At 36.0% G+C, this 15,049-nt stretch overlaps 1 protein-coding gene across 2 annotated transcripts in view; it reads left to right on the top strand.

The window, feature by feature from the left end:
* The window catches only part of SMC6 (structural maintenance of chromosomes 6), a 31,403-nt gene that overhangs the window by 148 nt on the left and 16,206 nt on the right, over positions 1 to 15,049 (top strand). The window contains exons 1-17 of one of the 2 annotated variants that reach the window (XM_031611277.2): positions 6 to 179; positions 737 to 880; positions 2,165 to 2,313; positions 4,068 to 4,185; positions 5,773 to 5,878; positions 6,947 to 7,083; positions 7,273 to 7,334; positions 8,086 to 8,166; positions 8,755 to 8,856; positions 9,001 to 9,120; positions 9,213 to 9,311; positions 10,387 to 10,533; positions 10,932 to 11,020; positions 11,484 to 11,648; positions 12,707 to 12,885; positions 13,720 to 13,921; positions 14,048 to 14,162. In XM_031611277.2, coding sequence (XP_031467137.1) covers positions 2,170 to 2,313; positions 4,068 to 4,185; positions 5,773 to 5,878; positions 6,947 to 7,083; positions 7,273 to 7,334; positions 8,086 to 8,166; positions 8,755 to 8,856; positions 9,001 to 9,120; positions 9,213 to 9,311; positions 10,387 to 10,533; positions 10,932 to 11,020; positions 11,484 to 11,648; positions 12,707 to 12,885; positions 13,720 to 13,921; positions 14,048 to 14,162 — 1,866 coding nt within the window. In that variant the 5' untranslated portion in view covers positions 6 to 179; positions 737 to 880; positions 2,165 to 2,169. Of the gene's footprint in view, positions 1 to 5; positions 180 to 736; positions 881 to 2,164; positions 2,314 to 4,067; positions 4,186 to 5,772; positions 5,879 to 6,946; positions 7,084 to 7,272; positions 7,335 to 8,085; positions 8,167 to 8,754; positions 8,857 to 9,000; positions 9,121 to 9,212; positions 9,312 to 10,386; positions 10,534 to 10,931; positions 11,021 to 11,483; positions 11,649 to 12,706; positions 12,886 to 13,719; positions 13,922 to 14,047; positions 14,163 to 15,049 lie in introns of those variants that run through there. The other variant, XM_031611276.2, reaches the window with a different exon arrangement.

The following is a 15,049-nucleotide window of genomic DNA, read 5'->3' as shown; positions in this document are numbered from 1 at the left end:
TAGGGCGGGGAGCGACTGACCCCGTGGGGCTGCAGTGGTTGGGGGCGGCCGCGGTGGAGCGAAGGTTGCGATCCTTTCCATGGTGAGGCCGCTCCTGTTGTGCGTGCTGTCTGTGGCGAATGCATCCTGTCTTCCTGTACTGTGACGTTAGTGGTGTAAATACTTTTCTGCTGTCAAGTGTAAGAGCGCTTATCCTGTATTAAGTGACACTGTGTTTTCCTTTTATGCTCTTGTTAGGTGCGTGACAGTTGCTTGTAATAATTCGTATTCATTGGTGGTGTTTTTATAACTTGATTTGTTTTGCCCTTATTTCTTCATGGTTATCGCTGTGGGTTTTGTTTGTAACTGTGCTTGTACGTTCCATGCTAGTGAAATTCATGCTCTTTACTGAATTCATGCTTTTGTATTGTCTTTTGGAATGACAGTCTGATTATCACTTATATTACTGATGTTCCTGACCTTGTCATCACAAATTTCCATTCACACTCTCATATATGGCAATATAGCCATAAATTTAGGCTTCGGATTTAAAAAATGATGTATGTTGTGTCTAGTCCTTATAGCAAACTTCTGCTAACATTTGTCAGTATCATTCGTTGTTGACTTCCCATTAATCTAATTTATGTCTTAAAATGTACTAATGTTTATTTTTGCCAGTTGAAAATGGAGTTCATACCACTGATGTTTAATATTAATTCCAGCATTTAAGACGTGTATGTTTTTTTCTTCTTTGTAGAGTGGGATTTCAATGGAACAACAGAGTGAACAAAGATCTGTCTTCATGTTAGAGTAATGGATAAATTCCAAGAATTTACAAGTAACCCTTTGCTGAGTAATAAAGAGATGGTTCTATAAGAGACTGAAAGTAACACAGTAAAAGGTATGTAACTGTATGATGTAATGTATTTGCTGCTTGCTTTATAAGTATGGTATTAGACTGTGTAACATAAAGAACATCAGCTGGGAAGTTTACTATGCTTCTATCTGTTATTTTGAAATTTCTCCATTAGACTTAATAGGAAGAATTGTATACTGATTTTTATCAACTGTGTGCACTAAGACAACAAGGAAATTATTAAGCATTGTTTATAAAAGTCAAGGAATACTCACAGAAGAAATTCAGTAGTCTTTGTAATGGTGTCACAAATTTTAATGCCTGTGGTGTTTGATGTAATAAATGCTATTGCCTGTGGTGCTTGTAAGTATGAGCCTTTTGTCTGTTGAAATCAGACTACGTTCTACCAGAACACTAAGCTGGCTCAGGTAGAAGAACAACAAAATTCTAGGGTTTGGAGGGGACCTTTAGAAATCATCAAGACCAGCCCCCTGGCTAAAGCAGATTCCCTGCAGTAGGTCACACAGGAAAATGTGCAGATGGGTCTGTCCTGAGCAGGAAAACATTCCAAAATGTTTCCAGTTATCCCACATATTTTGGTTATATGTGACTTGAGTAGACCTTGTTACTTTTGCAAGATTCATTTAGTAGCCACATTAGTACAATGGCTTATTTCTCCATTTGTAAAGGAAGTATTTATATATTCATACATGTGTAGGTATGTTTTCAGAGAACTGTAATCCTTCATTAGTAAAATAACAGCATTTTACTTTCCGTGATCATGGCCTTACAAAGACAGGTATGCTTTCTGCAGAAACTGCAAGGGAGCAGCACCATAAATTTAAATTATCCTCTTTTTGGTATCTCAGATATTCACTTCCAAGGCATTTCTTGAATGCATATAATAAACATGTTATACTTTTCACTGCACACATCACTTTATTCAGACCTCCATTGATCATCTTATGATAGTGGTGTACATCTAAAACTTGAACTCTATTACTAATCAAAAGCAATTATTGTAGATATCCCAAAGTGTAAGGTACCAAAGAAAATAGAATCCTCTGACCTCTGTTGGTAATCCAGAAACTCGACTTGATTAGAATAATGAAGTTGTTTTTCTTCTTATTATAAAGCCTTTGCAAAGTAATTCACTGAGATTTCAGTTCTGAGAATTCACTGAGATTTTAGTTTAATGCAACACTTGCTGAGATCTTTGTATTTCTTGTGTCAATTTAAATAAATAACAGTCTGTGTTATTATCTGTTGATGTGTTCTCATTTAACAGATCATAAGTTTCAATCTTCTATTACTTTCCTGTTTTCTCAGCACTCATGGCTAAGAGAAAGGAAGAAAGTGTTTCAAAGCCTCCATCCCACAAAAGGCAGAGACAAGAGCACACAAATGAACATAGTGATGAGTCCAGTAATGAAGAAGAATCACTGTTTTCAGCTGATAATAGTTTCTCTTTAACATCGGTAAGTTTTTCTAAAAAATCCCCCCCAGAAATTGATATTTTAAAAAAAGTAAACCTGTGGTTTTGGTTGATTTCTGAAGCGAGTCTTAAATATAGGATTCAATGGAACCAATACAAAAAGATGAAACAATTAGTGGTAATGACTGTAATAGGACTTCTGAGTTATTTCACTCTTTTTTTAGATCATGTATTTTTGGCAGTTGATCATAAAGTAATGTGTAGGTCACTTGAAAAGTAGTGCCTCCTATTTCACAGAATCAAAGAATTGTTTGAGATGGAAGGAACCCTTAAAAATCATTTAATCAAACTCTCATGCAATGAGCAGGGACACCTACAGGGTGCTTAGAGCCCCATCCAGTTTGACTTTGAACACCTCCAAGGACAGAGCTTCCACCACCTCTCTGGGCAACCTGTTCCAGTGCCTCACTACCCTTTTGGTAAAAACTTCTTCCTTATATCAATTCTAAATCTCCCATCTTAGTTTGAAACCATTTCCCCTTGTCTTGTCACAAAAGACCTTGCTAAAGAGTCTGTACCCTTCTTTGTTATAGCTATCTTTTGAATATTGAAATTCTGTTATCAGATCTACCCAGAGCCTTCTCTTCTCCAGACTGAATATGTGCCATTTTTTACACATGAAGCGATCCACTGATACACCTTTGCTTCATCTGCACTTCCATGTCTGATCACATTTTATCAGATTGCCACTCTGCTGCACAGCAACAAAATGTATTGGAATGTTGGCAAGAAGGTTCAACCTCTTCCATATCACCACCATCCACCTCTGACATTATGGAGCAACATAATAAAATAGGAGGCATTATAGTATAGTGTAGTATAATATCTTGATTTTATGGAATGAATACTACTGAAATTGACAAATAAGTAAAGCAAAAAGATTTTGCTTTATAGAATTATTGCATATTTGGTTAAGATATTAAGAAAAGTAGAAAGTGTATTTAGAAAAACATGATTTGCTTAAAGAAGGACTGACTGCTTTCATTTCATAGCTGATGCTTGCAAATGAATAACAGAAATGTTTGAAATGAAATGAAACTTGAAGACATGAATATTCTTTTCTCTTTTTCTGTAGTAGTTGAATTTCAAGTTTGATGGTAGTCTTAAAAATATTTATTGAACTTAAATAAATAGCCTTGCATATTATAAGATGTTGAGTTATAGCCCACAGAGATACAACTCTTCGTTTTCTTGAACAGTACTCTGTTTTGTGTCACTCCTGAATTTTTTTCTTGCTTAGAAAACTTTTTTTTTTCTGAAGCACTGATAATAAAACAAAATTTTATTGTCAGAAAAGTACTTTATGAGTTGTACATTGGAATAACTCTTTTGCTTCTAGTTTCGTTTCCTCTTTTGTAATTTAACTCCTATTTCCCTCTGTCAAAGACATGCCTAGGCTTTTTGCAGTGTTATTTCAATAACAAGAAGTCTTTCTATGATACTCCTTATTAACTGCTCTAGTAATTGTCTGTGATGTATGATCTTAGTCTTTGATGTCATATAAAATATAAGTTAAGGAGAGAACTGATCAATTTTTGCTAACTGTTTTGATCCTGATTTACGTAATAACTGTTCTGTAATGAGCAACTTTGATGGTATCATGGGTGAATGCTCATTTCCTTGTGGTTTGTTACCATTCATGCTTTTTATCATAGTCATCTGAATTCTCATTATATTTAAAGTATGTGAAATGTGTTTCATTAAAACACACAAATGATGTAATATCGGATTATTTAGACTGTAGGGGAAGCTGGGATAATTGAAAGTATCCAGCTGAAGAACTTCATGTGCCATTCGATGTTGGGGCCTTTCCAGTTTGGATCAAATCTCAATTTTATTATTGGAAACAATGGAAGTAAGTACTAATTCTATCATTGCTATGTGGAAGAACGCTTTTGTTGAGACTTTAAAATGTATAATTTTTATTTGAAAAAGAATTGCTAGTTCATCTCTGAATCTTTGGGGACTGTATCATAGAATCACCAAGGTTGGAAAAGACCCACAGAATCACCCAGTCCAACCATCCACCAGTCACCAATAGTTGTCACTAAACCATATCCCTCAACATAACATCCAAACGTTCCTTGAGCATCTCCAGGATCAGTGACTCCACCACCTCCCTGGGCAGCCCATTCCAGTGCCTGACCACTCTTTCAGAGTAGTATTTCCTAACGTCCAGCCTGAATCTTCCCTGGCGCAACTTGAAGCCATTCCCTCTAGTCCTATCACTGGTTATACAAGAAGAGAGGCTTACCCCCAGCTCACTACAGCCTCCCTTCAGGTAATTATAGAGAGCAGTAAGATCTCCCCTGACCTCCTTTTCTCCAGACTGAACAATCCCAGCTCCTTCAGCTGCTCCTCATAAGGCCTGTGCTACAGACCCCTCACCAGCTTTGTCTTTCTTCTTTGAACACGCTCCAGGGCTTCAATGTCTTTCTTGCAGTGAGGGGTCCAAAACTGCACACAGTACTCAAGGTGCAACCTCACCAGAGCGGAGTACAGGGGGACAATCACTTCCCTTTTCCTGCTTGCAGCACTGTTTCTGATGCAAGCCAGGATGCCATTGGCCTTCTTTGCCACCTGGGTGCACTGCTGACTCATGTTCAGCCAAGCATCAATCAATACCCCCAGGTCCATTTCCTCTACAAAGTCTTCCAGCCACTCTGCCCCAAGCTTGTAGTGTTGCCTGGGGTTGTTGTGGCCAAAGTTCAGGACCCAGCATTTGGTCTGGTTGAACCTCATCTCACTGGCTGTAGATGGATTCAATTTTATACTTGAGAATCACAGTCTTTCCCAGTAGTGCAAAGCTAATGAAAAGTTTTAAATTCAGGTATTTATGAAAGATAATATAAATAAAACTTTTCATAGCTAAATTATACATAGATTTAAGTTTCACATAGGCATATATTCATTTTTCAAATACACAGTAGTTGTCCAATTATACGTCAACTTGAAACAGTTTTAGCAGGATGTAATACTTACCCAATTTATTTTGGAGGCAGAATTTCAAAAATTAAACATAGATGTTAAAGGGGGCTTAAAATTTCCCTGGTAGTTAACTAAGTGATAATATGTGTTTGGTTTCTTTTGTTTTATATGTGTTTTCTGTGTGCTTTTAAGGAACAGAATTTTCTTTCTTCCTCAGATAGAACATCTTATTGAACACAAATTAATGAGGAGAGTAGCAGAAGTTTGGCTCAGCATGTTTTCTGGGAGAGAAACTCGGAAATGCCTGATTTATGATATTCTTTCCTAGATTTGTGGCTGTTTTATATATCTGACAAGTTGAGATCTAACTGCTTGAATATGTAAGCAGACAACTTCTAGTACAAATGAACTGAAGACGAAGTCATAGTAACTTTTGTTTTTTTCTGTTTCCTTGGTTTTTTTTTTTTTTTTTTTTTTTTTTTTAAAAAAAAAACCTTCAGTGTTTCTGTTACAGGTGGAAAAAGTTCTGTTTTGACTGCGCTGATTGTTGGACTTGGAGGAAAAGCCACTGCTACTAATAGAGGCTCCTCGTTAAAATTGTTTGTAAAAAGTGGAGAGACGTAAGTATAACTTCCTTAGTTTTAAGGTGGAATGTGTTTTGAGACTGATTCAGGTTAGTTGCTCAGTATTCTGGCAACTTAATTCTTCTCTGTTCTCCTACTAGGTCTAACAGATAAAAATAAAAATCAAAATGCTGAAAGGGCCACGTTAAAAATAGAAATGTACCAGTAGCATACTATTCACCAGTGCACAGCAAGGGGTACTGCTTAAGCTTAGTTCTCATGTATTAGATGTACTTGAATATTCTACAGACAGATTGAAGAGTTCATTTAAAAAGTTCACCAGAAAATGAATCATTACTATTCTGTAAGCATGAGTTTAATTCTTTCTGTCTTTCTAGTGACATGAGTGTATGCACAGTGCAAAGACCTTGACACGTGGAGGGATTATTTAATGTGAAGGATGTGAATTAATGTCTGCTGCAAGACTGGGGATAGTGTGTTTAGGGGAACCAGAAAAAAGATGAGGTTTAAAACCTTGTATTTACATAAAGATGCAACTTGAAGCCCCAGACTTTTCAGAAATATCTAGAGTAAAATTGCTTAAGTACCTGCCTTGTGTAGTAACATTTCAGCATTTCTATTAGAAACAGAATATCTGAATTCGGAATTGAAACCATATCCCTTCTTTTCCAAAAAGAAAAACAAACAACCCTTAAGTAGTGAACAGTTACTTTCTTTAGGGATGGCTATACAAGCCAAGCAATTTGTAAGCATATAAGCCAGCCTGGAGATAGGAGAACAGTCAGAAAGGAACTTCATAATGCAACCTAAAGATGAAGGTACTGAGGTATGAAGGAAAAGTGGGAGAGTCTGCACATTTGCTTTTTGCTCGTAACTTAACTGAAGGTGCAAACAAAATAGAGTGTAATGATCTTTCTGTCCAGTTGTCTTCAGTGCTGTTTTGGCTCTGACATCATTGTGTTTTGTTCCAATCTGTACTACAAATGACTTTTAGTGGAAAATTATTAAGTTGTGATTTTATTTTTCTTTTTAATTTGTAACTGTTGCAGCTATCTGCGGGTGCTTGTGTGTTTACTTTTGTTTTTGTTTTTTTTTTTCCTTTAGTTCTGCAGATATCTCAGTAACACTGCAAAACCAAGGCAGAGATGCATTTAAACCAGAGCTGTATGGTGACTCTATTATTGTGAATACGCACATTAATCTGGAAGGGAGCAGAACTTACAGACTGAAAAGCAAATCTGGTTGGTGGTAGTTTGTTTTGCCCTCAATCTTTAAATGGTTTAATGGTTTAATTACTTTAAATGCATTAATGAAGGATTTTCTTACAAGGTTAACTTTCCTGTATCTGTGTTGGCATGTTAGACTGCAGTATGCTGGCGTGTCAACAGCAGTTACTTTTCTCTCTCAAACACTCTTCCTCTCCCCATTAGGTACTGTGATTTCTTCAAAGAAGGAGGAACTCTTAGGAATGCTGGATCACTTTAATATACAGGTAGTTGTTAGTGCTTAAATTCTGTTTAATTTAAGACATTAGCTTGTGATGTTTTATTTTTCTAAATGAGAGACATTTGCCTTTTCCTTGTTTTTATAATCACTTACAATGGCAAGAAAGCATTAAAATTTAATATACCTTGTACAGTGCTGGATAGGACCTTATCCCATGCAGGTCAATGTTCACTGTCATCTACAAGCTTGATATATCCTGTCAGTGAAAGACAGCATTGGTAGACTTCTTTCATATGTGAAGCTTTTTTTCTTTTTTAATCACCTGCTGATTCTTTCAGTTTTTGCTGTTACAGAAATGTTGTTTTTTTGTTTTTCCTTTTCTTTTTCCCTGCTTAAGTGATTAATTAAAAATCAGTTGCTTTATACTTGATGTACAGTATTCAAAATATTGCACCTGTCAAGTGGTATAAACTTCTGTTACTGTGTAATGATTCTATTGTGGAAACTTCTGTAAGAATGTATTGGGCAATTCCTTGAATTGAATATAGTGCTTTGGGCAGTTGATTAAAGAAGAATTAAATGTTGTTGTTGCACAAAATTCCTAATTCGTGACATATTAAGTAAATAAAACTTCCCAGAAGTCACTGACTTTGTGAAAACAATTCCTTAAATGCCTCTATTGTGTTGCCAAGTTGTATTTGGAGTGTCTGTGTGTGTGTGCCCCTGCTTTCAGGGATGTGAGATAAGAAGTCTTTTTTCCCTAATATATAAATGAAGTAACGTATCCAATATTACAGGTAGAAAATCCTGTGTCTGTTTTAACCCAAGAGATGAGTAAGCTCTTCTTACAGTCTAAAAATGAGGGTGACAAGTATAAGGTAAGAAAAATCATGTAACACTTTGGTTAGATAATAAATGGTAACTTTCAGAATTAATCAGTTGGTTTCAAGTAATTATTTAAAAAATGCAGCCCAGTAAAACAAGCAAACGAAACATTTGAAGCCAAAATACTGATTTCAAATTTGTAGAGGTATTATGTAAGAGGTAGGAAAAGAAAAATCATTTTCAGAAATCTAAATTTTAAATATTTAATTGGAGCAATTAGCCACTTTGCAAAAACAGTTTTTTGAATTTTTTTTCCCTCGGACAGCATTGATAAATTCATGATTGTTTTTGTACAACACTGAGTTAGTTCACTGGACAAAAGTACCTCATGGGTTATTTTACTGTAAGTGTTAATTAACATATGTAGCAGTTGGAATGAGTCACATCCAGGCTGGATGTGGCTCTGGGCAGCCTGGTCCAGTGGTTGGCAACCCTGCATATAGCAGGGAGGTTGAAGTTAGATGATCGCTGTGGTCTTTTTCAACCCAGCACATTCTATGATTTTTCTGTAATAATTACTTACAGTTCATTTAGGTACGCTGCTGAATCTGACATCTGCATCTTTCTTAATTCCCCATTAGTTTTTTATGAAGGCAACTCAGCTGGAACAAATGAAAGAAGATTATTCATATATCATGAAAACTAAAGAAAATACACGTCTTCAAATAGAACAAGGAGTAGAGGTATACTAAAGTTATAATAATTATTAGTACTGTTTTGAGCACTGAAATAATTAGTAGTTGAACTATTAAGCTCCAAAACCTACTTTTCCAATGTCTCATTGCATTGTAGCTTTATGTACTCACAGTTGAACTTTTTTTTTAAAGCGTCTAAAAGAGCTTAAGCGAATTTACTGTGAAGAAAAGGAACGCTATGAAAGCATCGAGTGTGTGAATGAAATGCAAAAACGTCTTGAGGAGCTGAAACATAAAATGGCGTGGGCAGTGGTAAATTTCTTGATAAAATGTTTCCTCAAGTGAAACTTACTTCAAATTATTTCTGAATTACTGCAGACATTCTGATATATGCTGATATTTAGGTGGCTGAGATGGAGAGAGAAATACAGCCGATCAGAGAAGGCATCAAAGCTGAAGAAGAAAATACAGAAAAGTTTGATCAGAAGCTGGAAGAATGTCAGGTACATAAAAGGTTTAAAACCATACGTTAATTTGTAGATTCCTTGGCTCAGGGATAGAAATAGTATTTAAATTGGATGCTCGTTTAACTTTGAGATACTGAAGCTGGCCATCTTGGCTTTTTACAAGATGCTGCAACCTTACAAATAGCAGTAGTTACCATTTACACGCTTATTTGGCCATCTAAAGCATAACAGTAACACTTGCATTCCACATTTCATTGGACAAAAATACTAAGATACTTGGTTTTCTGCTGTTTGTTAGGAGTATACGTGTGCGTCTTGCTTTCACGCTGTTAGCTTTCATTTAGGTAAAGGTTAGGTTGTGTTGCCTGGGAATTTGGGATAGCTAATATTGCTTGTAGCAGCGAATGGCAATTTAAACTGTTTCATTATTAAGAGTCCTTCCTTACTCAGTGCTTATTTCTGTGACAGTAGAGTGTTGTGATTCAAAAAGATACTTGGAAATAAAACAAATTATTTGGATAGTACTTAAGTCTTCTGGAGGTAACAGGAAAGAATAATAAAAGACAAACATTCAGAGTTATGTATAAAACACATAATTCGCAGAAAAATTCTACACTAATGTTATTTTAAACTTTTTAGCCTCTTAAAACTCCTCCAAATTTTCTGAATTGGCACTCGCTTTTCACTGAAATTTTTAATATGCAAAAAATTAAAAGTATATATTTTTGCAATTCAAGTGTTTTTACTTTATGGCCATATATATCTACCTGTGTGGTATTGAGGAAACTTTGCTGACATGGAAAGAGATGAGATCACCATCCGAACTTTGGATGGTGATCTCATCTCTTTCCATGTCAGTGTACTTGGCCTTACTGTAGAAGTAGTCTGATATTTGAGTAAAACTTGAGTAAGAAAAGAATGTTTGATAGTTCATCGGTTTTCAGAGTGTGCTCCTATGTTTATTTTCCTCTTTGCATATCTATAGTGTCAATTACCTATCAGACATGTCAAAAGATGGATTCTTTTCAGTGGTATTTCTTCTATAGCATGAAGAGATTTTGAAGATTTTTTTTCACTTCTACATGCATGTCATTCTCTTGTTGCCCTAAAGATAAAAGTAAGTGAAGCAGAGGAAAAGTGCAAAGCAATACAAGAGAAGTTGATAACAGTAAATGGTGAAGCTGAAGCCCTGCATACTCAATGTATGTCCTCAAAAGCTGAAGTTCAGACAAGAAGAAAAGCAGTCAATGAAGCTGAGGTAGGCAAAGGAACTTACTTAAAACTTTAATCCTGTCCATGCTCTACCCATATGTACTTCTTTATCTGTGTCTAGGCTATATGAATGTCATATAGCTCAGTGTAGTTTAAAGTAGGTGTAATTTCTGGCTTGACTGGTAAGCAGCTTCTGTTCATGGTCATAGAGTTTATATCTTAACACAGGTGTTAAGAAATGGGCAGCTTAAGTCAGCACTAATAAGATTCAAACGTGTGAAATGGAAGGAATAACAAAGTTAACCTCAAATTAAAGTAGTTTTTGTCTCAAGTATTGATAATTCTTTGTTGTACAGATGCAATTCAGTGTTTACTTCCTCAGAATTGTAATTCTGTGTTGAAATTACTCTTCCATTAAACTAATATGTCCTATTTCCTTCACAGGTGCTTTATAATCGCGTCAGAACTGAGCTGAAACGTCTGGCAAAAGATGATGAACAGCTACATAGCCGAATTGAGGAAATGAAAAAGAGGTAAATATTTGTACTGTGATGTTGTGTTGTTAATGTATAGATATGTAGAGAGTGAGCTCTTCTGAGTAATGAGAAAATCTACAGTAAGAGAAAACATTTATTTAATCTTTCACAGGCTCCACTTAAATATTTAAACATCTCTGCTTCGTATAATGAGGTTTTCATTGGATGATGATGAGGCTTTTCTTTTTCCTGATAACATTTTCTAGCCTACACAGTGTTGCAAAATAATTAATCATTAAACCAAATGTAATAGGAATGCAACCAGGGGAGACGTATGTATGATTACAAATGGAAAATGAAATAAATCACTGGTACCTGTTTTGTAGATCTTGTAGATGCTCTGAATCTTAAATATACATTTTTGATGCATAGATAGATCTTATGTATGTTGCATGTAAATAGTCTGTATCACAAATTATCATGCTGTTTTCAAATACTGAAGTATGATGATTTCTTCTAGTGCTTATCAGGCTTCAGAGCCTGAAAGGCTGGAAAAACAAAGGAAGATCACACATCTAAAGGAGAAGTTGAAGGCACTTAATGATGAAGAAATAATGATTGGTCAGCAGATGGATCAGTTTCAGCAAGCTATTTATAAGCATAAAGAAGAATTTGCTAAACTTAAGTAAGTTAGTTTTTGAACATAACTGTTTTCCTTCATATTGTTGAGATCTCTTCTTAAGTACCTGCAATTCTTTGTGTTCTTGACATGTTAGGCTTCAGTTTCTGTATTTGTTTCCCCCACCTACTTCCTTCCTCAGTTATCATAGGACTTGTTAAACTTTTCTTTGGCAATATGTGGCTGAAACTAGAAAATTTTGGAGAGTTAACAAAACTGTACAGGATAACTATTATATCTTTTTTATCTAAGTGCAAATTTATAGAGACTTAGAACCATTTGCTTTAGATGTCTATTTACCCATGACTGAATTAGAAAAACAAAGTGTTCCTAGGTTTTGATTTGGGAACCTGAACTTTTGTACAATGGTTACCTGAGAGTTTTATGGTGATGTTGGTATTTGTTGTTTTAAGAGATTTGGGAAGTGTTGTGTATTACAACTGAAGTATTATTTCAAACATCTTGTACCAATTATCAAAGCAGTTCCTTTGTGCTCTGTTAAAGACCTTTAGAGAAGATGGTAAAATATGAAAATAGAAGGTTATATTGATCCTTTGTTGTTTTTTTTGTCATTTTTTTGTCAGTATTGCACATTGTTTACACAGCAAGACATGCTATAAATTTACAATTTGTTAGATGTCTTTATTTGTATTAAAAAATTGTGTTAGAATACTGTCCTGCTTTTTTCTTCAGTTGAATTTTATACCAAGTGAAATTTTACTGCCTGATTTTTTTAGAAACATTTCTGTTCATCTGCTTTGGTGGCATTTGTACCTTCATTTGTGACTTCTCTTTCTACCTTTCACCTGGTTAAGAAGAAAAGTCATGTAAAACTGTGTTGCAAAGTAGCATTTTCTTACTTGCGTGGGGTTCTTTTCGGTTTTTGTTTCATATTTTTTGAAGCTCAAAAAATAGTTGCAAGTGTGTAGCTCACTGTACATTGAAATACTGAGGTCCTGACATGCTGTCCTATTATATTAGTTCTTGAAAAATAAGATAATTATTTCTGTGAAATTATGGCTGTTCTCCTACTGGGGAAAAAAAAAAATAATCTCTTCTCTTAGGAGAGAAGACTCTAATGTGAGACAAGACTTGGATGCTAAACAGAAGCACCTGAGAGAGCTGAGAGACAGTAAAACAAATGCCTTTAAAAGATTTGGACAACATATGCCATCATTGCTTGAAGAAGTTGAAATAGCCTACAAGCAAGGGCAATTTAAACACAAACCTGTTGGACCTTTAGGTAAGAATGACAACTTTTCAGCTTTTTCAAGACAATTTTTGGGCTTTTTCCTTATGGGTTTTATTGAAGAGCTGATAACGTCAACAGTGAACTTCAGAAAAAACGTTTTTTATGAAGCTTCGGATGTATCTTCAGTTTGGGAAATACAGAGGGAAGTTCTGTGCATGGCTGCCAATGTATACTAAAAGATTATACCATAGGTAAGATTTCAGTGCAAAATAGCTGAGCTTCCTTTTGTGCTGCAAGTCTCCTCTGCATGTTGCATAGAGTTTGTGTAGGGTATTACTTCAGCAAGATGACAAACTCTATGTCTCACATCACCCTTCTGTGCTCTAGTTGACTGTAGCTTGGTGATAGCACTGTCCTACTGTCAGACAGGTTTTTACTTAAAATAAACAGTGACTGCCTGGTGGTGTTGTCATGCTTGAGATGTTTCGCATGGAGCACCTTAGAAAAAACTGTCTTGGAAAGTTTGATTTTGTTTGCATCTGTCAGAGATATTCAAAGTTGGGGTCTGGAGCCCCCAATACAGGAAAGACAGGGAGCTGTTGGAGAGGGTTCAGGGGGCAACAAAGATGATCAGAGGGCTGGAGCACCTCCTGTACAAGGACAGGCTGAGAGAGCTGGGCTTGTTCAGCCTCGAGAAAAGAAGGCTGTGGGGTGATGTCATTGCAGCCTAAAGGGAGCCTATCAACAGGAGGGGAGCCAACTCTTTGAAAGGATAGATAATAACATGGACAAGGGGAAATGGTTTTAAGTTGAAGGAGGGAAGACTCAGGTTACTTAAATATATTATAGACAAAAGCTGAAGCTTTGTCTTTTATGTTTGTTTAGGTGCTTTCATTCATCCAAAAGATCCTGAACTGTCTCTGGCTATTGAAGCTTGTTTAAAGACCTTAGTTCAGGCATTTTGCTGTGATAATCATAGTGATGAAAGAATTCTTCAGCAACTGATGTCAAAATATTATCCACGTGGAGCTAGACCTTCAATAATTGTAAATAAATTTCATGATAAGATTTACGATGTTAGACACAGGTAAGTTGTGATTGGAGTATTGCTATGTAGCTACAGTGATTCAAATTATTAAGGAACTATTTGTAATGCAATTTAAAGAATCTTATGTAAGTTTTATGCATGGTTGTTTTTTCTTCTTTTCTTTAGTGGAGTTCATCATCCAGAGTTCCCATCAGTTCTCACAGCGTTGGAAATAGATGGTGCAGCGGTTGCTAACTGTTTGATCAATGTGAGGGGTATAGAAAAAGTCCTGCTCATTAAAGTAAGGCTCTCTACTCCCTACAGGTCTTTAAAGAAAGGCATTATCTTTTTGTATAGTAAATACAGGACCTTCTCTGTTTTTTGTTTATCACAAACTCTGAAGTTCAAGGTCCCTTCCAACCCAGCCATTCTATGATTCTATGAAGCATAACTTCCAGACGCGCTGAGAGAAGGGGAGGTCTCTGGCTCACTGGACCCAAACTGCAACAATTATCAATGTTTTAATGCAGTACACAGATGTGCATTTCTGCTGGCAGGCTTTCCATAAAGGCAGTCATGACACTTAATATACTGTCAGTATCCCACTTTGAACACCATTTTCTGCTTAGACGGAGTAAACTTACAATCACCATCATGGCCCTAAATATGGGCCTTATTTAAGAGTCAGTAAGATTAGAGCTTTTATTCTTGTTATTTCTCACTCTCTTCCTTCACTGTCTCGCCACCTATGTGTTCATAGGTCTTGACTTCCCTCTCTAGCAGGAAGATCATACTGATTTCTGCTGTGTGGCTGCTTTGGGTGTTACTGTACAACATCCCTTGGTATTCCTTGGCATTTTTCTCTACAGAGCTCTCCCTATTTCTTTCCAGGATTGTCCCAGTTTATTCTGAGAATATACATCACCTTTCTGGGCCCCTAATTTATCTGTTTTTCCAGCCTAAAGTGTGTGCCTGTGATCAGCCTTCTAATTGCTGTCTCTTTACTAATTGTCAGATAAAGGATGTGTCAGTTTTCTGTAGCCATGTGTTACCAAAACTTGTAGTCACCCCTTCCACTTGAACCTAGCAAGTAGCAGGCTTGTGCTTGAGAATTCAGAATCTTCTTTTTGGGCATTTGCCCACTCATGTCTATGTGAAATCATTTTCCATCTGATTGTGTTTTCATCT

Source organism: Phasianus colchicus, chromosome 2, assembly GCF_987193195.1.
Source record: "Phasianus colchicus chromosome 2, bPhaCol1.hap1.1, whole genome shotgun sequence".
NCBI classification, from domain to species: Eukaryota; Metazoa; Chordata; class Aves; order Galliformes; family Phasianidae; genus Phasianus; species Phasianus colchicus.
The sequence above is the reverse complement of the archived record's forward strand: the minus strand, read 5'-3'. Positions and strand labels throughout refer to the sequence as shown.